This window comes from Anguilla anguilla, chromosome 18 (genome assembly GCF_013347855.1).
Source record: "Anguilla anguilla isolate fAngAng1 chromosome 18, fAngAng1.pri, whole genome shotgun sequence".
NCBI classification, from domain to species: Eukaryota; Metazoa; Chordata; class Actinopteri; order Anguilliformes; family Anguillidae; genus Anguilla; species Anguilla anguilla.
This window is the reverse complement of record NC_049218.1, coordinates 31224176-31248085: the sequence shown is the minus strand read 5'-3', so window position 1 is coordinate 31248085 and position 23910 is coordinate 31224176. Positions and strand designations below refer to the sequence as shown.

Sequence of the window (23910 nt, the reverse complement as noted above, 5' to 3'; positions counted from 1 at the left end):
ATGGACTTAAAATCGAGTGTGAAGTCAGCAGGGCTTTTCATCGAAAAGGAAAAACAGTGTGGGCGTGCGTCATTTTGCCGCTGCTGCTGCTGCTGCTGCCGTTATCTGGTAGAGCTCTCAAAGGGCTTACGCGTTATCGTGCACGAGTACTACAAATGGTAGCGTTGGGGATCCTACAGCGTTGAGTCAGGTGATCAATGAGGTCACAACCCAGGGAGACGCAGGTAGAAAGATTTGGAGCCAAGTGTACAGAGAGAGTGAGAGAGAGCCAGGTGTAGATCTTCCAGCTTAGCAGCTGTCCCTTGTCTGGAATCTCTCTAACTCCTAGAACGGCCCCATAACTCCTCAGCTCGCCTGGAAAAGCCCAGCCCGATGGGGTGGATAAGTTAGGCGCAACCGCAGACCTACGCGGTTCGATGAGCTGGTAAATCCGACGGCTTGTCAGCCCACCTCATGCAGGGGGCAGGAGGGGGGTGGGGGTGGGGGGGGTGTTAATCCCTTGTGTAACAGGGCCTTGTAGAAACACGGCTTTGTCTGCAGATGAGTTCCGCAGATGTGGCAGCCTGCGCGCTCTCGCTGCGGGGAACGCTTAGCCCGTCAGGACGAGCGGCTTCAGCCACGGGACCGCCATCCGTCTCGCCCTCTGACATCACACGCCAGACTGCAAGCCGGGATGCTGTTATTAGGCCGCGAATGATCAACTATCACACACACGTGCACACAAGCACAGGCTATCATACAGTAAAGTCACGCACGCATGCACACGCACACACAAACATGCACGCTCCCTAGGGTAAGGAACTGGTCTTGTAACTTAAAGGTCACAGGTTTGATTCCCACGTAGAACACTGCCGTTGTACCCTTGAACAAGGTACTTAACCTGCACTGCTTCAGTATATATCCAGCTGTATAAATGAATGCAATGTAAGTGCTATGTAAAAAGCTGCGTAAGTCGTCCTGGATAAGGCTGTCTGCTAAATGCCTGTAATGCAATGTACACACGAAGAAGCAGAGGCGTTCATACAAACCACAAAAACACACCCATGCACTGATCAGGTTCATAAAACACACATGCATATACATCCCCGGTTAAAACACATATCTGCCTGGGGGCTCAAGCAAATACGCACACATACACACAAACAGACAAAAGGCGCACCCAGAACTGTTGCTTTGAAAGCCTCTCTGCTTTTGTTGTGCACCTGTGTAAAGTTCCGTCTCTGTAGATCAGCGCTCGTCCACCGAGGTCCGAAGGGAACATCAAAGCCTCGATTCCTCTCTTTCTACGGTAAACACAAGCGCGCCAGCGGAGAACCACCTGTCCGCCGGCATTTGATCTGTATGGGCTTATTAGATTTTAAAAAGATTCCTCTTTCAAACAACGCTTCCGCTCTCCCCAGCTCTCCAGCGTTGAGTTATATTAACGGGTCCTGCCATGCTTTCAATTTACTTAGATCTTTATCTTTTAATAACCCATATGATTCTCGCACCTCCCCTCTATAAGCCATCCTAAGCTTGGTAATAACCGGAACATTCACGTTTATTGCAATTCCGTTTTAATGCACTTGTCTTCAAAGTCTCAATATTTATTTTACGGCTTTTGTAATTGTTCTGCCGATTGCTTTTTCATTACATGTGACCGAGTATACTTGCGTGTGTCAACATAAAAAAATTACTCATTGACGATAAACACTATAATTCACCTTGGCACATACTGTATGTGTAGTGTGCACAAATGTATAATTCATATATATCTTTGTAAGATCGACCTCAAAGCCTTTAAAATTGGAAGCCTTAACCTCTCGTTTCAGAAAGAGCACGTGAAAGGGCGCTGTGCTCTCGTTTCAATGAGAATAAAAAACACTTCCTGTTGCCGGGTCATAGCGTCAGGTGTGCTAACCGGTGATGTTCCTTCCGAATGAGAATCGTATCCAAACCCCAACCTCAGAGAGCTTATATCCCACTGTTGAGCAGGAAGGTCAGCGCTGACAAAGGTCCCTTTCACAGACTGCTGCAATCTCCTGAGCTCCATTAGCCTGGAATTCCTTCCCAGAATCCTTGGGGTAAATAAGAGTGGATGGAACCAGGCTTCTATGGTTATCATTTTTTATATTAAATTAATTAGTAAAGTATGTTTCTAAAGTTGACTGGTTCCAGACTTGAGAGGAAAAATAAAAAACAAAAAAATACCAGTTTTGCATTTAATGTCAAATTTGAAATGTGAAATTTCACAGTACACCAAGAGTAGGCCTATGCAAAATGCTGCTTAATTGTTAAGAGCTTTACCAAAAATAATCTGTTTGGAATTTGTTTATTTCATAGGCAGTGATGTTCATAAATAAGAGTGGAGAGCATAAAAATCACAGGGTAGTCTTAAACGTACTACAGAAGCAACTACAGCAATTTATTTTACATATAAAACACTACCAGTAAAATATATTGCTTGGTGCTTCATACCAAAAGTATTTAAACTGAACCAAAAAGCTTCTCAAGATCTATAGGTCTGAAATACTGCATCAATCAAGTATCAAGTTTTGTTTTAGTTTTAAAAGTGCGTGAAACTTGGAGATGACCGACTTTCAAGCAAGACTATGTTTGATCCTTGTAGAGAGCATCACAGTTCGCCACGGGGCTGGAACCAAATTGACCTGGTTTTGGCTCTGGTGCACCTTGCTGGAGGGTGCAGACAATCAAACACGCTGGTGAGGACACGCACGCGAGGCAAATCTACCCACACTCTGTCGGAGCGGGAAGTCCAAGGTAAAGACCGAGATGTGAGCCCTGCTGTGCTCACAACCATCCTCGAACTACAGCCGTCTCATTCAAACAGAAACACGGAGCGACCTCAAATGTTCCACTGAAGTAATATCTCGGATGTATAAAGCCTCTTCAACAATACCCTTCCTTTTGGCCAACACCATTGTCTTTCATAAATATCAAATTAATCTATAAGGAACGTTGAGATATATTTCCTAATTAATTTAAGCCCGATAATAAAAACGCTTTACACTAGAGCTGTGTATCACGCTGTCCATGCTGCGTTGAATAATTGATGCACCAGCTGAACTCTCAAAAGGAAACCGTGAATTGTTCGTCTGCGATCGCGTATTCCGTTTGCATGAATACCCCGGAGTCCGTGACGACTGAAAGAGCACAGCTGTGAGTTCCGTCTCCTCGGTTCCCCTCCACGCGCCACGCGGAGCTCGTGCTGCTATCTCTCAGTCACCGTTCCTCTGAAGAATCTGATCCAGAAGTTTCTGCAAGACAAAAAAGTGGTACAGATGAATACGATTTTAAATCTGATTCAAATTTACGGAGACACTACATGATAAGAGGATGGATACAGAAAGGCCATTTTATAAGTAGCATGGTGCTAAACAGTTCTGGGTTTATGGCAGTTACACGCGCATTCACATTCTTCAGACGTGCTTATCCACAGTGCACACAAGTGCAAAAGATTCATAAGAGGTTCCTTCCTGAAATGTTGCCGTTGCTGTGTACATACCTAGCATTTCCTTCATCTCTCTCAGAACAATAATAATGATAACCTTTCAATCAGCCCTACTGCTAGCTGTCACTCACCCCCCCCATCCCCCACCCCCCCCAGCCCCTTCCCCACATGGTCTGCTCTCATTGTCTCGTATGGACAGCTCTGCCAGGAAACTGCCATTCTGCAGAAGGGTTGAAATGCCCGGTGAAGATGACAGTCCAGGCTGGGTTCAGCTTTCAAAACAGTGGGGTCTGCATGGCCGCATCAATCTAGAATGCCTCCTCGCATCCTTCTCTCCCCATCAGTGATGGCATTCTAGAATCAACAGTGGTATTCTAGACTCAATGACGGCATTCTAGAATCGACACCGGCAATGAACTACAGCCACACCCATTATAGTGTGCTATTATTCACACATAATAGTTTGTGAATTACAGCCTGTGGCTAGCCTGCAGTTTCTATTATCAATAGAAACTGCGATAATTCCAAAATTCCAGTTTTTTCCTCTCCATTAGAGGGTGAGGAGCACTTAGCCAAGATTCTACTCTCAAGGTGTTTGAAAATGAACAACAGGCTAAAGTAACAGCAAAAAAACTGAACACACAAAAGACTGAAGACTGACTGAAATGCTAAATGAGTTTTACCCTTCCAGGGCACACACACCAATGGCATCAAGTGCAAAAAGATTCTGAACCAAGACCAAACAGTTCTGTTGGTGGCCGAGCTAGATGTGCCGTCCTTGTATTTTACCACAAAGGGCGTGGCCGAAGTAGGGTGGGTTTAAAGAATCTGGTGATGTCCATGACACCTCGAGAACATCCAGGTGCCCCCAGGAACTTGGGGAAGTTCTGGTCAACCGAGACAGGCTCCAGTGTTCCCATTGGTAAATTCCCTGAGACGGGACATCTCTCTCTCTCCCTCTCTTGTCCTTAAGTGCCTTGGACATCGAGGACAGCAGAGGACCCTACTCTCTCTCTCTCTCTCTCAAGGCTTTCTCAGGAGACAGCATGCACGGGGCCTGCCACAGTGCCAAGTCTTTGTGAGTTAAGGGCCTCTCTCTCTCTCTCCCACGGCCGTCCAAGGCACTGCCCGTTAGACAAGAACTGGAGGCAAAACCGGGCGGACAATGCAACAACGCTGGATGCAAACCTCTCTGTCACCCCCGAGGTCACCACACAGCAGTTTCGTCATTTCCCCAGAGCGGAGGGATCGAAGCTCAAAGCGTCTCCACGCCAGCCTCTACGCTCTTTCTTTCGGCTCTCTTCACAGCAAAAAAAAAAAAAGAAAAACCATTAGACGCGCTCAAAAACGCGTGACCTTCAGGCCGACGGGAACGGACGCCGTTATTCTGTGATGCGCCGAAGATCGGCCTTTTCCCCCAGCCACGCTGGCATTTCCTGTGAAAGACGGCGTGTAGCACCGACCAAACACCCGCTAGAGAATATAACGCGGTCAAGGTGATGCAAAAGTCAAAGCATGGCCATTAAAATGCCAATGGCATCTTTTCAACAAATACTTGATATTGTTGGGAATATACTTCATGATGATGATGATGACGGAGCTTTATAAAATTTTATGCGGTAAACAGGGCAGAAATAAGATGCAGGGGTGTTCTTAATATCCATAATGGATGGATAGAAACGAGGTGCCATTACAAACTGTCATAGGACAGCGTTGTATATTGTTCTAGCCTTTGTGTGTCTGCTATTGATTTGGATGGTAAACCAATGTTTTTGATGTGTGCAATGGGTGCCTTTTCCCTCACTGACCCCTCAGATCCTCTGACCTTTAACCCCACCGGTCAGGCGATCCTCTTCCTGTTTCCTGTGAAATAACAGGAGCAGGGCCCACCAGCCTAGCTGCACTTAGGACACAAACCTGCAGAAACAGTTCTGCAGAGCGTAGAAGCTCAGAGAGAAAACTTCTAAAAGATAAAAGAGAATCACGATCCACACCGCCAAAAGGTTACCTTTAGAGATAGCAGACATTCGCAATGTATCAAATGAACTGCCTGGACATCAAGGGGTTTCATTGTCCCCACTTCTGAACGGCTGCATCTTTCTTTACACCAAAGCGTGTGGGTGTTTTTTTTTGTTATCTGTCTTGGAAAGAGGGCACACTGGGTAGCACTGTCGCCTCACAGCAAGAAGGTCCTGGGTTTGAATCAGGCCCGGGCCTTTCTTTCCAGAGTGTAATCCTGCATCCTGCCAATGCACGCTGGGATAGGCTCCAGCACCCTCCGTGACCCTGCCCAGGATAAGCAGGTATATGGATGGATGGATGGATGTCTTGAAATGCAATGTGCACAGCAAAATGTAAACAAAATCTAAACTACACAATCTACAATGAATATAAAGCCTATATTAGCAAAATGATCATGAACTAATTTCTATGTACATTCATCAGAAATGCTCTTACACTGATTACGTGTGATTCACCAATGCTGGATAAAGCAAGGACCTGTGCGTGCATTTCAGTGTGCCTCATAATTCAGGAGCGTGAGCACATGGACTGAAATTAAAATTGGCTACTCCCGCGCACCACCAAATTTGGTTCGGCTGCCTCAACAAAATCCAAAGCGATAAGCTCACCATTGATTAAGACCCAGGAAGGAAAAGAGGAAATTTTCTGGTTATTTCAAGTCCAACACAACTACCATTCCTTTGCACTTAAATCACAAACTCCACTGTTTCCAAAGACTAATCCATGCACGACTATCCTAAAAAAGAATATTCCTCTTTAGACATGTTGAAAACGGATAAATTGTAATGTACTTGTAAGGAGGGGTGGTGTTTAAAAACAAAACTGTATTCGCACCCCTCAAAAAAGTAGTGAGGTGACATCACACTGCAAAAAGTTCAGCAACATTGGGCAAAAAGTATTCTTTTTTTCCCCTTTCTATTCCTGTGGAGCTTCTCACCCCTGTAATCTGGGGGGAAAAAAATCACGTTTCATGATAAATTCATAGCAGCATTATAGATGGTTTTGTTTATTTCATGACCATCGAGGGGAGTCTCAATTAGTAACAATTAACGATGTTAATTATAAACATATTTTAATTGCTTTCTGTGCCTCACATAAAGCTTCTGCACATTACCACAGAAGCATCCACGGCTGGAAGCCGGTGCTATTAATCGTTCTAGTCCTGGCGTTGCTTCACGCTCCGCTTCTGCGTTCTGTTCCACGTCTGCAATGCAGCGTCAAAGTGCCAAATGGCACGCCGTTTTTCTACCACAAGGTACCGGCGCGTTCGTAAAATGACATTATTTTACATTACATTACATCACAGGCATGTAGTAGAGGCTCTAAATCCAGAGTGACTTATAGAACTTTCTACATAACAGTAAATAACATCATACACATTCGGTTTTCAGTAAATTCAAGTTCATGCTGGTGAAACCCGACACTGTTTGAGAATAAAATGCATGTATGCACATTGTACGATCCTATTCAAGAACGTTACTGCATAATGAATGAGCCACAATGGGCCCAGACACAAGATTTGTCTTTAAAGGTGTAGATAGAGCTGATAATGTGTAGGTGCGGTGAACTGTACAGATAACAAATGCATGGAGATTATTCAGATGGGTGGATGACACAGCTGCCAGGAAGTTAGAGAGGTTTGCTTTGTGCCAGACCATATAAAGTTTGCCACTGTGAATGACAGCTAGAGACATAGAAGTAAAACTGCACCCTCTGCTGGCCAAAAAGTGAACACCAGTATCCTCCCACACACATTCATTTGGCACCTATTTATGTGATCAAGCTAGTGGATGGGATGTACTTTCCAAATAATAATAATAATAATAGATCGACATTGTGCATGGCACTGTGCAACTCAAAATGTGTGTTCTATGTGAAAGCATCTACAGATGGGGATGAATTCTGTCCAATATCAGAATGTCACAATACCTGACTTGTCTTAGTTATTAGCAAAGGCACAGTGCAATTTACACCTCATAAATAGACAATTCACACCATTTGAGCATGTTTTTTTTTTCTTCCACTTGAACTTTACAATATTTGCTAACAGTTCTTTTATCTGTAAATAAAAAATATTAAAATTAAGCCAGGAATGCCCTTTGGCAATTTGCACCCACACACAAACATTGGCTGTGCTGCAGTAAGACTTTGATATCGCTTTGAACGCAACTACTATAGCTATGACCTTTCTGGAGTTAACTGAGCCTATAGGACAGGGATGTTGCAGTTACAGTACCTGCTCTCTGCTCACCTGGCTGCAGATTATAATGACATATTTACTTCTTAACTTTACTTCAAGGAATCTCACATGAAAGCATTTTATAAAAATTTTTCCCCTTCATACACATAGCATCATATGAATTTCAGTTATGATTGGGAATTCACCGTTTAGGGTGATTATGTTGATTGAATTTTATGTCATGTTCTAGAGACTATTCTGGAATTCAACATCCTGCTCTAGAATCCACATGAGAACTCACAGTCCTGTTCTACAATACACAGCACAACTCACAGTCCTGTCTTGGAATCATTGTGAGAACTTACAGTCATGTTCTAAAACAGACAGCAGAACTCACAGTCATGTTATAGAATACACACCAAACCTCACAGTACTGTTCTAGAATCCACATCATACCTCACAGCCATGTTCTAGAATACACAGAAGAACACACAGTCATGTTCTAGAATCCACAGCGGAACTCAGTCATGTTCTAGAATACACACCAGACCTCACAGTCCTGTTCTAGAATCCACATCATACCTCACAGTCCTGTTCTAGAATCCACAGCAGAACACAGTCCTGACCTTCAGAACCTATGGCACATGTGTTCTATTTACTGAAATTATTGCATTATATTCCTTTAGCAGACGTGCTTCTCTGCAGCAAACTACCATGACAGAGAACATAAATGCATCCACCTGAGTCACGTGAGCACCAGTGCCAGACCAGCGAATGTTCAGAGAAACATCAATAAAGTACTAAATACAAGTTAACTGAGGACAACCCATAACCATTATTCAAATCATAGATTCATGTAGATATTCTGCCGAGCTGGTTTCAAATGAACAGCTTTGTCAATTTCACAGTTGGTGGTTGAAGTGTTTTGATCCATTGGCTGTTTGCAAAGGGTTTGTTCGTAAATTCACTTGAAGAGCCTGCTCTGATTTTCAGTGCTTTTTGGTTAGAGCCTCATTGAAATTCATTAATTTACAAACAACAATAACCTCTTCAGCCATTTTTTAGATCGGAATGATCAGACGCTCGGATAAACCGTCTGCTCAGCCAGAGCTTCCAGTGCACAGTGCTCAGAATTTCCAAACAGCAACGTTCCGAACGTCTGAACTTCCGAACGAGCAGAGAGCACTTGGAGTGCACTCTGGCGCACAGAGAGCTAATAAACAAATGCGCTCTAACATTCAACAGCAGGGGACTGCCACAGCCCACGGAACCAAAACCTCACAGACGCCATCTTTATGAAGGACGGACCACCGGGTGACGGAGGGACGCAAGGGACGACCGAGTACTCTTCAGTGGTCTCGGTTAATCGAGTCCGTAACCTAAAGAAGCCCCGGAACCTCTCGGAACACGTGGTCGGGAGCCGACGTTCGGACGCGTCCGAGCGCGCGGGAGCGGCCTCACCTTTTTAAAAATCTCCGCCCGCAGTCGGTTGGTCTGAAACAGGACCCTCCTCTTCTCTTCCTCCTTCTTCCTCGTGACTTCAGGCAGCTTGTCGTAAATCCTGTCGACGGAGAGGAGAGAGAGAGGGGGGAATTCGGACACCGTGCAGAGATCTGGGCCGAACCGTCGGGGGGGGGGGGGGGGAGGGAGGAGGAACACATCGACGGGCCCGTCTCCTCCATTTTCTCTCTCAGACGGAGTTTATTTGCTACCGGATCAATTCATTAAGATGCACTTATCGCGCCATTCACTGAACCAACAATGGAAACAAAGAAAATGGCGTCTAATCGGATATGTCTTGATAGACGACAAAGGAATAATGAAAATAGAAAAAATGGGGGAAGAAAGGGGTCAAAAATAACTCGAGGCCAGCGCGGCGAATGTTGTGCTGGGGACTGACGGGTCGGAGCGTCCCTCCGCTGAGACCGTTCGATCGCGCCGATGAACCGGGTTCTGAGGGCAGGAGGACCGGGACCGCGACCGAGCGCTCGAGGGCGCGGTCCGACTCACCGCTTGGACCGGAGCTGCATGTCTTTCCGGGAAATGCTCCTCTCCCTCGGTCTGAAGAGGTTATCTGCAAGCACACACAATCAGAACTGAGAGCCACAGCCGCAACACCTTATTATTATTATCCCCGTTTCCCTGGAGTCAGAAAGCGCAGACTGATCCTAATCATCCCATTGTAGGAGAATTAAAACCTTCAGTCTCTCTGTATGTACACACTCAACACTTTCATAAAAAAGACAAAGAGACCAGCAGACAGTTGGTTAACTTTCATGATTGGAAAGCAAGGCCCAACCGTTATTGTGCAAAGCCCTCAGAGTCAATACTAATACAAACATCTGCCATAAATTAAGTTTGGCCAATTGATTATGCATTATTACGCTATTACATTACACTCCCGTGAATGTTTTTTATTGCATCGAGCTCCAATATCAAATTAACAAATGGAATACGCTACGATCTCCTGACGGAAAACATATCCACCGTGCGTAGAGGTACTTAATTAGCAATTTGCAAACTTAAACACATTATGGATTACTGTATAATCCACTGAGGTGAAATATCAAACACGGGCATGTGGAAAATAACTCAATGTTTGGATGAAAGGGTAAGGCCACAGGTCTTCTGGGAAATTGACTAAAGAATGATTTCATTCATTTCAGTTGCTACAAAAACCAATGAGTACGCAAGTGAGATAAAACAGCTTTGCTTGTTCTTTACCAATAATTTATGCGCTCTTCGCAAATGACAGCTTCCAGAATGTATGAAATGTACGCGATTAAATAACATTATGACATCTTCTCTTCTAAAATGATTACTAAACAACTGAGACAGTTTAGATACATGCATAAAAACATTAAATGCAATCATGTCTTTTTCTCCTTGAAAATAGGCCATGTTCAAGTCAACTGTGCCCACTGCAGTACTGCAGTTTGACCACAAGAGAGCACAAAGCTCATTTAAATCGAATCATGGCAAGAACAACATACCACTAAGCTCTAAAAATAAAAAATAAAAATTAAAAAACAAACATCTATAGGATTGTGTTAAGAGAACTTTAACCATGATAAATAATCATAATATAAATAATTACACAGAGAATAAGAAAAACAAGGAATTAAATACATCATTAAATGTATATGAAAAAGAGAAATTGCTCATGCCTTTTACATTACATTACAGGCATTTAGCAGACGCTCTTATCCAGAGCGACTTACACAACTTGTTTTTACATAGCATCCATTTATACAGCTGGATATATACTGAAGCAATGCAGGTTAAGTACCTTGCTCAAGGGTACAACGGCAGTGTCCTTACCCGGGAATCGAACCTACGACCTTTTGGTTACATATCTAGTTCCTTACCCACTGTGCTACACTCTGACTGTTGTACACTATATGCCAACAATACAACAACAATCAGTTGAAGCTGATGCTATATGTTGGATTTTTGCCCATTTCCCTTCATAATTTTGGACCAAATGTGGTTTATGATCTGTGGCTAAATTCACTGCAGATTAAACTGTGCTCCTCATACCCAGGCTAAAACCACTGCATATTAAACTCTGCTCCTCGTACCCAGGCTAAAACCACTGCAGATTAAACTCTGCTCCTTGTACCCAGGCTAAAACCACTGCACATTAAAATCTGCTCCTCATACCCAGGCTAAAACCACTGCAGATAAAACTCTGCTCCTTATATCCAGGCTAACACCACTGCAGATTAAACTCTGCTCATTATATCCAGGCTAAACCACTGCAGATTAAACTCTGCTCCTCCTACCCAGGCTAAAACCACTGTAGATTAATCTCTGCTTCTTGTACCCAGGCTAAAGCCATGCTCTCCCTTGAATGAATCTACCATCCATTTCACACACTGCAGAGCACAGGGTACTTACTACAGGAAAAGGGAAATGGTTTCCCCATGAACAGTGTATATGCAGTATTTCCACAAACACATTTAGAGGCAGCTGAGGGTTCAACCGTCCCTGAGGACTGTACAGGTGACCCAAGCCGTCAGCAGGTGCGCAGACACTCACCACTGAGGGGGTGAGGAGTGGTGCAGTTCCTCCTCCGGCGGCCCCGCCCTGTCTCCAGGGCCGTGTCCGAGCCCTGACCTGCCCTCCGTCTCTGCGCCCGTTCCTCCAGCTCCTTCACCCGTCCCTGAGAGCGACTGATGAAGTCCGGGCGGTAGAGCTCCAGAGCTTCCTGCAAAAAAGAAAGAACCCTGCTAACTGTGGAAGTGTGCATTAAACATGGAGAATCCTGCTCACTGTGGAAGTGTGCATTAAACCTGGAGAGCCCTGCTAACTGTGGAAGTGTGCATTAAACCTGGAGAACCCTGCTAACTGTGGAAGTGTGCATTAAACATGGGGAACCCTGCTCACTGTGGAAGTGTGCATTAAACATGGAGAACCCTGCTAACTGTGGAAGTGTGCATTAAACATGGGGAACCCTGCTCACTGTGGAAGTGTGCAGTAAACATGGAGAACCCTGCTAACTGTGGAAGTGTGCATTAAACATGGAGAACCCTGCTCACTGTGGAAGTGTGCATTAAACATGGAGAACCCTGCTAACTGTGGAAGTGTGCATTAAACATGGAGAACCCTGCTAACTGTGGAAGTGTGCATTAAACATGGAGAACCCCGCTCACTGTGGAAGTGTGCATTAAACCTGGAGAACCCCGCTCACTGTGGAAGTGTGCATTAAACATGGAGAACCCTGCTAACTGTGGAAGTGTGCATTAAACATGGAGAACCCCGCTCACTGTGGAAGTGTGCATTAAACATGGAGAATCCTGCTCACTGTGGAAGTGTGCATTAAACCTGGAGAACCCTGCTCACTGTGGAAGTGTGCATTAAACATGGAGAACCCTGCTAACTGTGGAAGTGTGCATTAAACCTGGAGAACCCTGCTCACTGTGGAAGTGTGCATTAAACCTGGAGAACCCTGCTCACTGTGGAAGTGTGCATTAAACATGGAGAACCCTATTAACTGTGGAAGTGTGCATTAAACATGGAGAACCCCGCTCACTGTGGAAGTGTGCATTAAACATGGAGAACCCTGCTCACTGTGGAAGTGTGCATTAAACATGGAGAAGAACCCTGCTCACTGTGGAAGTGTGCATTAAACATGGAGAACCCTGCTCACTGTGGAAGTGTGCATTAAACACGAAGAACCCTGCTCACTGTGGAAGTGTGCATTAAACATGGAGAACCCTGCTCACTGTGGAAGTGTGCATTAAACACGAAGAACCCTGCCCACTGTGGAAGTGTGCATTAAACATGGAGAACCCTGCTCACTGTGGAAGTGTGCATTAAACACGGAGAACCCTGCTCATTGTGGAAGTGTGCATTAAACATGGAGAACCCCGCTCACTGTGGAAGTGTGCATTAAACCTGGAGAACCCTGCTCATTGTGGAAGTGTGCATTAAACATGGAGAACCCCATGCTCACTGTGGAAGTGTTCCTGATCAGGACAGAGGGAACCTCGACAATGGAGACCAGTCATTCACATGCTCTTTGTGTGAATCAATGACCTGTAATCTCTTTCCTCTATAGGGAAGGAAAGTGCACTATAACAAGTCATCAGAACTGGATTAATATTAAATTCAATTATATTCTATTATATTTACGATTATATTCAACTAAATATAAATATATTTAGTCGGGGGTAAATCCGCACGTACTCTGAGAGTGAGGGAATTTGATGTGCTGATCTGTGATGTTGGGAAGGATCCCGTCCAGCTGGAAGGCCTGGGGGGTCCATTTTCATAAACCGCCCTCCGAGGACCCCTCTGGACCACGCCCTCAATGTGCAGGCTCTTCCCAGAATCCTCCCCTGCAGGAAGAGAAGCCAGGAGGCTCAGATGACTGCACTGGTTTACAGGATACAGTAAATCCTTACAGGCAAGAGTGCCACCTGGTGCTCAAGATGTCTTTCTCAGTTTGATAGCAGAGTAAAAGCATGTTATACCTGAAGTTAGGGGAATGATCTCTCCTCAGGTTATTACAAGAGGTACAGTCTGCCTTTTCCATATTAACAAACTGCCCTCACGTCCACCTACACACACATACGAACTAGCTGTGTCCAAGTACATTCAGTCTGAACTGCATATCATTTCTTCACTGCAAAGGCATAATATAGAATAGAAACATACTGTACCATTAAGCTGTAAAACATACCTGGCAGCTCAGTACAGGACTCAGTACTGGCACATGTAATATTAAAGATCAGCTTTGAGCTCCCGTGATCCAACCTGTTAATAACAAGCGTCAGACGGATAAAAAGCGAGCTCGTACAGCGAGCCGCTCGTACCCTGTGCCGTGCCGGAGTCAGGGGGGGCCTTTGAAGCCGGCGGGGCGGAGCTTCTCGGCGTGCCTCTCCTCTGCTGCTTCAAATCGGCTGTAACCGGATCGGGGCTGCGGGCGAAGACCACGCTGAGGCCTTTGTGCGCTACGCGCTCTGGAGAGGAAGAAAAGAGCCGATTAGCGCTTATCAGACCCCCCCCCCCCCCACCCCCGATTCTCCGGCTCTTTGGAGAGAAACAAACACTAAAGTAAAAAACTCGAGAAAAAAAATAAATCCTGCCGATAACAAGCGAGAGAAGAGGGGTTCATTCCGTGTTGCTTAAGAACAAATGAGGGTATTCACTGCGGGGAGATGTCACAACATCCTTCAAAAACCGCACGCGTAAGGTCAATACGCAAAGCCTGCTGGGAAATTCCAGCACAGCTGAGGCTATCCGTATTGTGAAAAAGGCACAGCGTACAGCAACTAGGTTTCAAGGTCCAGAAAAGACTGCTCTAACGGATTGGTCAATGACCTGCCACTGTTTACCTGTGCTGCTAGATATCACCTCATATGATTCAATACAATCTCAGCTCCCATTCAAGTCAAATGCACTTTATTGCCGTGTGTGAAAGTTTACTAGTGTGAGCCTGGTAATACTGCAAGAGAAGCGACTTTGTCCCTAACCTTCTGCCATAAGCCTTGACTTGAAAACACTCACTTCAAAACCAAGGCCACGCTGCCCCCTACCCTACCCCACAGTTCACTGCAATCGCTAGCCAACAGTATGAAAAGGTAGCCTGTGACAAACAAAAAGTTTTTCGCCAATAATTTGGCAGTTAGAATTCATTTGAATCTCTAATATTTGTTCCTATCTTCCAAAAGCAACCTGCAGCTTTCCAGCAACTATTGCACAGAAATACTGTTCATTTAGTGATATTCCCCCACCCCATAAACATGCTGCTGTATGCTGTATGTATGAGTTAACCCCAACCTGATTTCATACTTCACCCAGCCTCTAAAGTAAATAGGTTTTTTGACTCTGGCTTAGTGGTGACTGTACGTGCAGAAGATGTGTGAGAAAGTGAAAGAGGTGAAAATGAAACAGGATCTCAGAGGTGCATTCAGTGCCATTCAACCCTGCAGTACTATAGAATATATCAGGAATGTGCATTTCAGTACATAGAGGGGGATTACAACATTATCCCATTACCAATGCATGAGGAAAACATCATGGAAAAAGCATTAAAAATGAGGGTTTATACTATGTGAGAAAGGCATGGTATATTTGCTAGGTACATCACTTTCCCTCTCTATCGCTCTCGCTTTCTCACTGGCTCTCTCTCTCTTGCTCTCTTTCTCGCTCTCTCTTGCTGGCTCTCTCGTTATCTCCCTCTCTCTCCCTCCCTCCCTCTCTTGCTGACTAACTCTCACTCTCTCACTGACTCTCTCTCTTGCTCTCTTTCTCCCTCTTTCTCGTTGGCTGTCTCTCTCTCAATTTCAATTTCAATTTCAAAGTGCTTTATTGGCATGACAAATATAGGCACTTGTGTTGCCAAAGCAGTGGTTACAACATACAACTATATACAATGAATCTGAGAATGTGAATTTGTTATATAAAAAATATATACAAAAATATCAGTAAGTGATGTTAGGTGTGCGTGTGTGTCTGACTATCTGTGTGTTGTGTGTATGACTGAATATTATGTGTCTGCTTGTACGTGTGTATGCTGTGTGTAAATGTGTGCATGAGGTGGTCACACATTGTCCCTCAGGGTATGGCAAGAGAACACAAATTGTACTGCTAGTATGCAGCAACCTTTTTCTTCTCCTAATAGGTAGGGTAATCTATCGTCATTGGGTATATCATTGAATTGGGGACATTTCTGGATTATTTTTTGGTAGAATTTTTGGTGAATTTGGTCAAATTTTGTGCATTCCATTAGGAAGTGTTTTTCAGTTTCAATTTGGTTGCCTTTGCATTGTTGGCACAATCTTTTTTCTTCTGGCAACCATGATTTTCTGTGCCTGCCAGTTTCTATGGCTAAGTGGTGCTCGCTGAGTCTGTACCTCGTCAAGGTGGTTCTCAGTTTTTTGTCAGTAACTGTGGTCAAGTATTTCGCTACAGTATACTGTCTTTTTAGGGCCAAATAACATTTCATTTTACTTTGCGGTTTTGTTGTAGTTTCCCAGTAGGTTATATAATTCTGTTTCAGCTGTGTTTCAATTTGGTTTATTCTAATTATGTTTGTAGTTTTGTTCTGATCCTGAGCAGATGAGGTGTTAGTGTGTGTTAGTGTATGTGGGGAACTAAGGCTCAGGACCAGCTGAGTGAGGGGATTGTTTGCTTTGCTCAACTCTTGGTATTGCAGGGCTTTGTATTGATGTGAGTGGGGGTCACTTTGTTTTAGGTGCTTCCAAAATTTGATTGACCTTTTTTGTATTTTGATAAGTAATGGGTATTGGCCTAATTCTGCCCTGCATGCATTGTTTGTTGTGTTTCTATGTAATTTCAGGATATGTTTACAGAATTCTGCATGCAGGGCTTCAATTGGATGTTTGTCCCATTTACCAAATTCTTGACTGATGAGTGGACCCCACACTTCACTGCCATAAAGAGTAATTGGTTCGATTACAGCTCCAAAGATTTAAAGCCAAATTCTAATTGGAATTTCTACACAAATTTGTAGTTTTATGGCGTAGAAGGCCCTGTGTGCTTTCTCCCTTAGTTCATTCACTGCAATGTTGAAGTGTCTCTCTCTCTCTGTCGCTGACTTTCTCTTGCCATCTCTCTCTCTCTGTCCACCTCTCACCCTCCCCCCTCTTTCTCTTGCCCTCCCCCCCTCTCTCTCTCCTTCTCTTGCTGGCTCCCTCCATCTCTCTCTCTCTCTCTCCCTCTCTTGCTATCTCCCCCCCCTCCCTCTCTCTCTGCCTCCCTCTCCCCCCCTCTCTCTCCCTCTCTCTCTCTCCCCCGCACTCTCTCTCTCCCTCTCTCTCTCTCTCTCTCTCTCTCTCTCTCTCCCCCCCCCTCTCTCTCTCTCTCAGGGACATCCTGTCCTGTCTGGTTTGTATAAAGGGCACTGGAAGGAGCTCTTAACTGCATCTGCAGGGGTTCTTTAGGAGAGAACAGTGTGATCACTGACCGCGTGGCTGACTGAAAACGGGAAGCCGCATCTCGAAATCTCCCGGGCGGGGACGGACCTCGTCCCCCGGCTTCCCGCCGTTCCCCGCGGTCCCCGCCCGTGTCTGCCGCGCATCTCCGAGCGGCGGCGAGGACCCGGTGCGGGTGTTCGATTCGGGGGGCCCGTCGCTTGCTGTTCCGGGCTCCGATTTCCCAGGAGGCCACAGGTTCCATCGCTTCAGGGCGGGGGCGCTGAGCTCAGCCGGAGGGGCGGGGTCCGGGCGCCCAAACAGTCCGGAGCAGCTCGGGGCCCGCCGGGGCCCGGTCGACCCCTCCTCGGGGGCCGGGGGGGCGGTCCTGCTCAGGTAGAGGGACAGGGTGGACCTGTGCACCTGTCTCCTGTCCTCCGGCTCCTCCAGGGAAAGGGACAGGGACTTATCCAGGTACAGGACGGAGCTGCTGGTTCTGCCGGCCGGGACGTCCCGACTGGGGTCCCGCGGTCGGCCCCGGGACCCGGAGGTGGCGTCCCGCTTAAGGTCGCCCTCGCTGTAGCTGTGCCGGAACTCCGGGGGCCTGGTCGCAGCGGGCCCCTCCCCCTCGCGGTAGGCCTGCTGGCATTCCGTCACTTTCAGGATCACCGGCTTCTTCCGGAGCACAACCGGCTCGTGGTCACCGCTGGCAACAGCACGCAGTGGGGTGGGGGCGGGAGTGGGGGTGGAGCTCCCGGCCGGGGTGGGGTGTGCCTCAGGAGCCTGGGTCACGGTGCCATCGGCCTGGACCCGGGCCTGGCTTACAGAGCTCCAGGTCTGGGCTAGGGGACCCTGGGTCTGGCTTATAGAGCCCCAGGCCTGGGCCAGGGGACCCCGAGCCTTGGTTACAGAGCCCCAGGCCTGGGTCAGGCGGCCTGGATCCGGGCCGTCCCGGCAGGGCACGCTGGCAGGCTGAGGGACCCTCCGGGCGGTGATGGTGATGGAGGAGAAGCTCGAGTTCGTTTTGGGCGGATTTTTGGGGTCGGAGTCCTCGGGGCACGGGGCGCTCGCGGTCCTGTGCAGCGGGGAACCCCGGGGGTGGGCTACACCCCCGTCCGCGTGCGAGCCGTTCGATTGGACGAAACCGGAGCGCGGGGGCCAACGCGTCCTCTTCTCCTCGTACATGTTCCTCTCCCCGTCCCGGTCCGACGCGTTCCAGCACCTCGGTGTCTGGGGGAAGGGGAGACAGAGGGACGCCTTTAATTCTTTAACCGCCGTGAGAGCCTGTCCTGCTGATTTCCTGGGCCTCGCAACAACCCATTCAAAGAAGAGCGTCTCAAAATGGACGGTCTTTACTGTTACTGCCGTGACACTGGCTCTGAGTTCCTGCAGTGATGTTAAGCTTGTTAGACAACACTCAAGCCACAGTGAACTGTTAAAACAGAGGCTCAACACGGGATGCCAGGGATAGAGAGAACCAAGAGAGATACACACGGAAAATGTGATTGGGCGGCAGCGTAATATAATGGCTCAGGAGATAAAGGTCACCGGTTCGATTCCCAGCTAGGACAGTTATGCAGTACCCTTGAGCAAGGTACTTAACCAGCATTGCTTCAGTATACATCCTGCTGTATATGTGGACGCGATGTAGAGTTGTGTAAGTCGCTCTGGATAATCTGCTAAATGCCTGTAAATGTCTACAAAAATGATCCAAGTATCAAAGGTCGACTGAGTTAAAATCCATCAGTTACAAAGAGTGAACCCCACATCTGTGTGTGAAAGACTAATCTGAAACAACAGGATACATTTGACAATTCTATACTCCTTGTTAATATAATCTAAATGTGTCTATGTATTCAGAGTTAAAGCAACTATGATGTAGTAAATTCAACTCCAGTAGGGTAAAATAACACTCTGACTGGACTCAAACACTGATAGGGTTGATTTAACACTGACTGTTTGTAGAGTAGAAAGTAACAGCAGACTTACCATAAGCATAATCAGCAGACTACGTTTAGATTAAGCATACAAGTACAGAGCCTTCTTGTTTTCTTAGCCCTGTTCCGTCACAGCATAGCTAATGTTGACCAGTAAGCACATTCTTTAAAGACTGCCCTGACCACATACCTACTACCGCTAGGCTGGACTGGGCTAGATTAGACTCCCTGGAGATCTCATGAGACGTGAGAAAGAAAACACACTGACCTCAGATAGCACAGCCGGGAAAAGGAAAAGAGGTAGAAAACCCGATTTTCGCAGACACTCAAACGGACTGGTTTTGCGAAGTTGACGTTTAGCCCTTCCCCAATTCCCGTGTACAACTCACGCTCCCCCGTTTGGAGGACAGGGGCAATAGTCCCCCATTGGCTCACTGGATGATTGTTTCCACTGAAAACACAACAGCGGACATGTGGGCCTTGTTTAGGGACAACAGTCGACCACAGTCTGACTAATGACCTGAATGATGTCAGCAACGTCAACTGCACTTTTGACAAATCCATTTTATTTATTTATTTTTTTGGAGATAGCGTTGCTTTCCAGGTCACCCAAGCAGGACGGCCAAACATCTTAGACAGACATACACCTTCGTTCCCCAGACACAAACCGAGGCAGTGTGTTCTGCTTCTCAGCTTCTCACTGCAAAAATGAGTCCTGACCAGAACGGAAGCTAAATCCATATTAGTGATGCAACATGAAATTAATGTTAAGTCTGATATTCAGTGACGTTGCATCAAATTTAACACGATGACCCTGCTAATAACGTTGTACATGTTTCATAACTCCATAAAACACAAAGGTACCTGACTACATCATTTTCACATATTCAAATAATTAACAGTCCATGCATTAATATGCCTGTACTAGATAAGAAGATTGGATATGGGGGGGAAAAATAGCTTAGTAACAGAATCAATTAATACAAAATGCTTACTGATATTATTTTACCTGGTTTGTGTTTGGATGGCTGGGACTCTCCAATGGCCTGATGCCCAGGGATTGAGCACATTTTTCTACCCGATTTCCATCTGTGAATACAGCATCAAAATAGATTAAAGAAAGACACATTTATCACTTAAACGACATCTATTCTCTAGATAGCTCGTCCTCTTAATTACTCTCATTTCTAAAGATAAATAAATAATAATTACCCTTTGTATTGGTAATTAATAAGAAATGAGCAATGAATGAAGTGTAGCCTTGAGAGGATAAAAAAACATTTCCTAGATCCAGATTTTAAACTACATATCATTCATTGTGACAGTATGGAAAAGTGTTGTTTTTTGTTTGGACCCAAACCTGGAGAAGTTTGTTTACGTGTGCGTATGTGTGTGCATGTTTGTTGTTATAGTTCCTAATACTTTTTGCTGTTGTTGCCAACACTTTAACAGTATTTAAACAGTTATACAACAAGCCGGAATAGAATGTATTACTATACTTCAATGGGAAATAACATCCTAAAATAGTAGGCCTGTAACTTTACTTGCATCAGTAATTTCTGTAATGTCGGGCTTTGAGGAGCAAACCAACCCGTCTGTGGAGAGGCGGGTCACTGTAAAATGAGCTACCAAGTGTTTATCTTCCGCGTTCTCACATCTGCTCCGCCTTGTAAATTATTTATCCATTTTGGGCATTGCGTCTTTAGAAACCGTTGATGATTTACCGCAAAAAAAGTCAATACACATCAGTTTATTTACAATCTCCAACACCACTGGGATAAACGAATTGTGGTGTATTAACCTATAAGTGGTTTATGTCCAGTACATGAAGGTTAAAATTAATCTGAGAGGCCTGTGTGTGATAACCGTGGCTTCAGTTGCTAATTAGCATCTCTGTAGCTTTAGCTTCAAATTTGAAGTTTAGATATTAGATTTTTCCTTCATTTGTTTGTGCCCTTCAGGGAACAATAAGTTTAATTTAACTTCTTCAAAATTAACTTTTCAAACAAAATTATAAAATGAATCAATGTCACAGCAGTTTCCTCCGCTTGTCTGAATGACTGGCTGCTAACTGAAAACACCAGGGGAATAGCAGATAAAATTACTTCTTCTTCATTAGCTTATGTAACTCTCCTACAACCTGACATGGATGAGGCTGATATCCCACAATGTACTGGTCACATCTCCCAATAGGCCTATGTACTCCCCAAAAAAGCAGATAATGTTATGATGTATATTACAGAATCTCTTTTACATATACCCTCTACACAAAATAAAGGTAAACATAAAAGAGCAACTATCAATTAAATCTGTGATTCAGCATTAAGAACAAACCACATTGTGTTACATATTTCACTAATGTTGTAATTGGAAAATAATTTGAAAATACAGATGCCGACTGTTTAAACAGACAGCTCCCATGTCACAGTTTTTGCGAATTTGCTTCCTAATTAATAACATTTGTGTAATTATTTGTTAACTGCAATTCGTGGGCCGAGTGTGCTTGTGGCAGCAGACAGTAATTGGATTGACAACGTCTCAACGGCCTATGCCAACCGCCTTTCCATGCCAGCGAGAAGACAGACGACAATTAATAGACAGTAATAACCAGCTTCATGATAAAATGTCTGCTTCCCAAACATCACCTCCTACTTCCTATTTTTAGAAACAAACTAACTTTCACTGTATGTCTGTCATCAAATATTATACTTCTACACAAGACACCCAGGCCAAAAGCCTTTTTAAAAAATAAATTAATATACTGGACTTCATAAATATATTGCCACTGGTTCTTTCAGTTTTTCAAATTAAATAGCCATCCCTAATTTAAACAAACATTAACATAAACATTTTCCATTAGGTGGTAACTATGGAGGAGAATTACAGTCGTGTGAAAATTGCATGAAACCACTTAACATGCCAGAAAGACATCTAAACAGTAATGGCCTGCATGCACTGCATGAGAACGAAGTCAGCTTCATCCCCCAGACATTCTCCCATTAAGTCCAAACGCTAACTTGTTAAGAGGAGGGGGGATTGAATCAGACATGATTTCTCCTGGAAAATTAAACATTCATCATTTCTCGTGCTTTGATTTGTCAGGGGATTTCGGCGAACAGCTGTAGCGTCCAATGAGAGCAGTGCAGTTTTGTTTTTTTAAACCCTTCCTTGCCACAGAGCGGCAGGTTACCCTCTGTGATTGACACCCAGAGCTCAAATTACACATTAGACATTTAGCAGGGGCTCTCATCCACAGTGATGAACACAACGTAAATTCCTTCTACAAACTGCCCATTCATCCATCTATTTACTTAAGCAATTCAGGTTAAGTACATTGCTCAAGGGTACAACAGCAATGCCCAACCTGGGTAGTCTATCCACCTCTCACTGTAACCAGCCCAACCCGTTTTATTGTTTGCGCTGGTAGATCCGTCACTACATTTCTGTTACCATTAATTCTGTCTTAACTATCACACCAGGCCAGCCAGCGGAGGATGGGCCCTGTCAATAGTCGGGTCCCTCCGAAGATTTTTCCCCAGCGGGGAAAAGTTTTGTTTTTTGCCACTGTCTGAGTGCTTTTCGGTGCTTCAGGGCTATTTCATTTTTTTTTGCCCAATGTTCTTTTGTAGATTCTTTGTGACAGTTTGGAGGTGCAAGCCCAGTTTCCTAACTATTATGAGATGTTATGCAGTTAAAGCTCCACTCAGTAATTTCGGTTGCTAATCAACAAACGTTACAAGGATGGCAACTAAGTATCACGATGGATAATGGTACTCGTAGTTTTTAACATCTTGCACAGATGTTTTGATAACCTGGACAACAACTTTGCTTAGACTTCTGAGCCTTTGTTATTGTTGTAGTTCGCATAATGCCACTGTGGCAATGTCAAGTATATCTGAGGTAGTTAGGCATGGTTGGCAAAACTATTCCTTTTGATATCTTGCTTCATGTGTGACTGATAAGTTTATTTTCATGGTGATGAGCTACGCAAGGACTACAAAATGCTAATACGTAAAATACAAAGAAGATGAGTCAAATGTGGAAGATAAAAGATGAGCAAGGAACTAGTATCGGACCAACACTTATTTTAAAGACTTATTTTTCCTTTTTAAGTGCTTTTAATGAGCATCTTTATCGTTATGCTATAATATAGGACATTATCTTTGTCTTTTTGCTTGTTGTAAGCCATTAGTATTTTATCAGCGACCAAAATTACTGATTGGGCCTTTGACAGTAGGAGACCATGGAGTCAGAGACAGGGCCTTCAACAAGGCATGAACAACCCCCCTGCCCACCTACCCACCCACCCACGCACGCTAACACAACTAAGCTCAGCCATCGTAGCTTATACACACACATGTTGCACAATGAGTAAGCAGGGTACATCTCAGTAAAACAAGGCTTATTCTAATGGCAGACCAAAGCATTAGAATGGTCTTGCTAGCCCACAGAATGCTGTGTCTTTGGAACACAGGACATTTCTATATCTGCTTTTTTTACACTAATTTACTTCTGTTCTGATAAAAAACAGAAGCGGGATGAAATAGTGGGATTAGCGGCATGAAACTACAAACAATGATTTGGCAGTCTGATGAAAACACATTTTTGCCATGAAGGCTAATAATACAAGAAAACATTCATGTCCAAGTCAGGCACTCACTGAGCTCCTCTCTGTTTTCTATGCAGAGCTCTTCCAGAACATTCTGGTCACACCAAACAAAACCACAGCAGCAGTAATTGGGGGACACATTCCAGCTGTACTTCCATCATTCCTTTATCGTGGAAGAGCAGTACAATCCCCAAGTGAGTTGTCCCAAGGTGGGGCCAAACTCGTGCCACAACGTGGCCCTTTCCTCGGGCAGCGCACTGCTTTTCGGGCCCCGGGGAAAATGGTCCGTTTGGAAATTCGCGTTGTTTTTTGTTCTCAGTTCATCGTGA

At 45.0% G+C, this 23910-nt stretch overlaps 1 protein-coding gene across 2 annotated transcripts in view; it reads right to left on the bottom strand.

Annotated features, from left to right (window-relative positions):
* Positions 1–2187: 2187 nt before the first annotated feature.
* LOC118217604 overlaps positions 2188–23910 on the bottom strand; it is a 30241-nt gene continuing 8518 nt past the window's right edge. For both annotated transcript variants that reach the window (XM_035399510.1, XM_035399509.1), the window contains exons 4-11: positions 19982–20061; positions 17089–18265; positions 13973–14119; positions 13344–13495; positions 11694–11862; positions 9663–9726; positions 9114–9213; positions 2188–3257 (exon numbers count right to left, since the gene is read on the bottom strand). In XM_035399510.1, coding sequence (XP_035255401.1) covers positions 3219–3257; positions 9114–9213; positions 9663–9726; positions 11694–11862; positions 13344–13495; positions 13973–14119; positions 17089–18265; positions 19982–20061 — 1928 coding nt within the window. In that variant the 3' untranslated portion in view covers positions 2188–3218. The remainder of the gene's footprint in view (positions 3258–9113; positions 9214–9662; positions 9727–11693; positions 11863–13343; positions 13496–13972; positions 14120–17088; positions 18266–19981; positions 20062–23910) is intronic.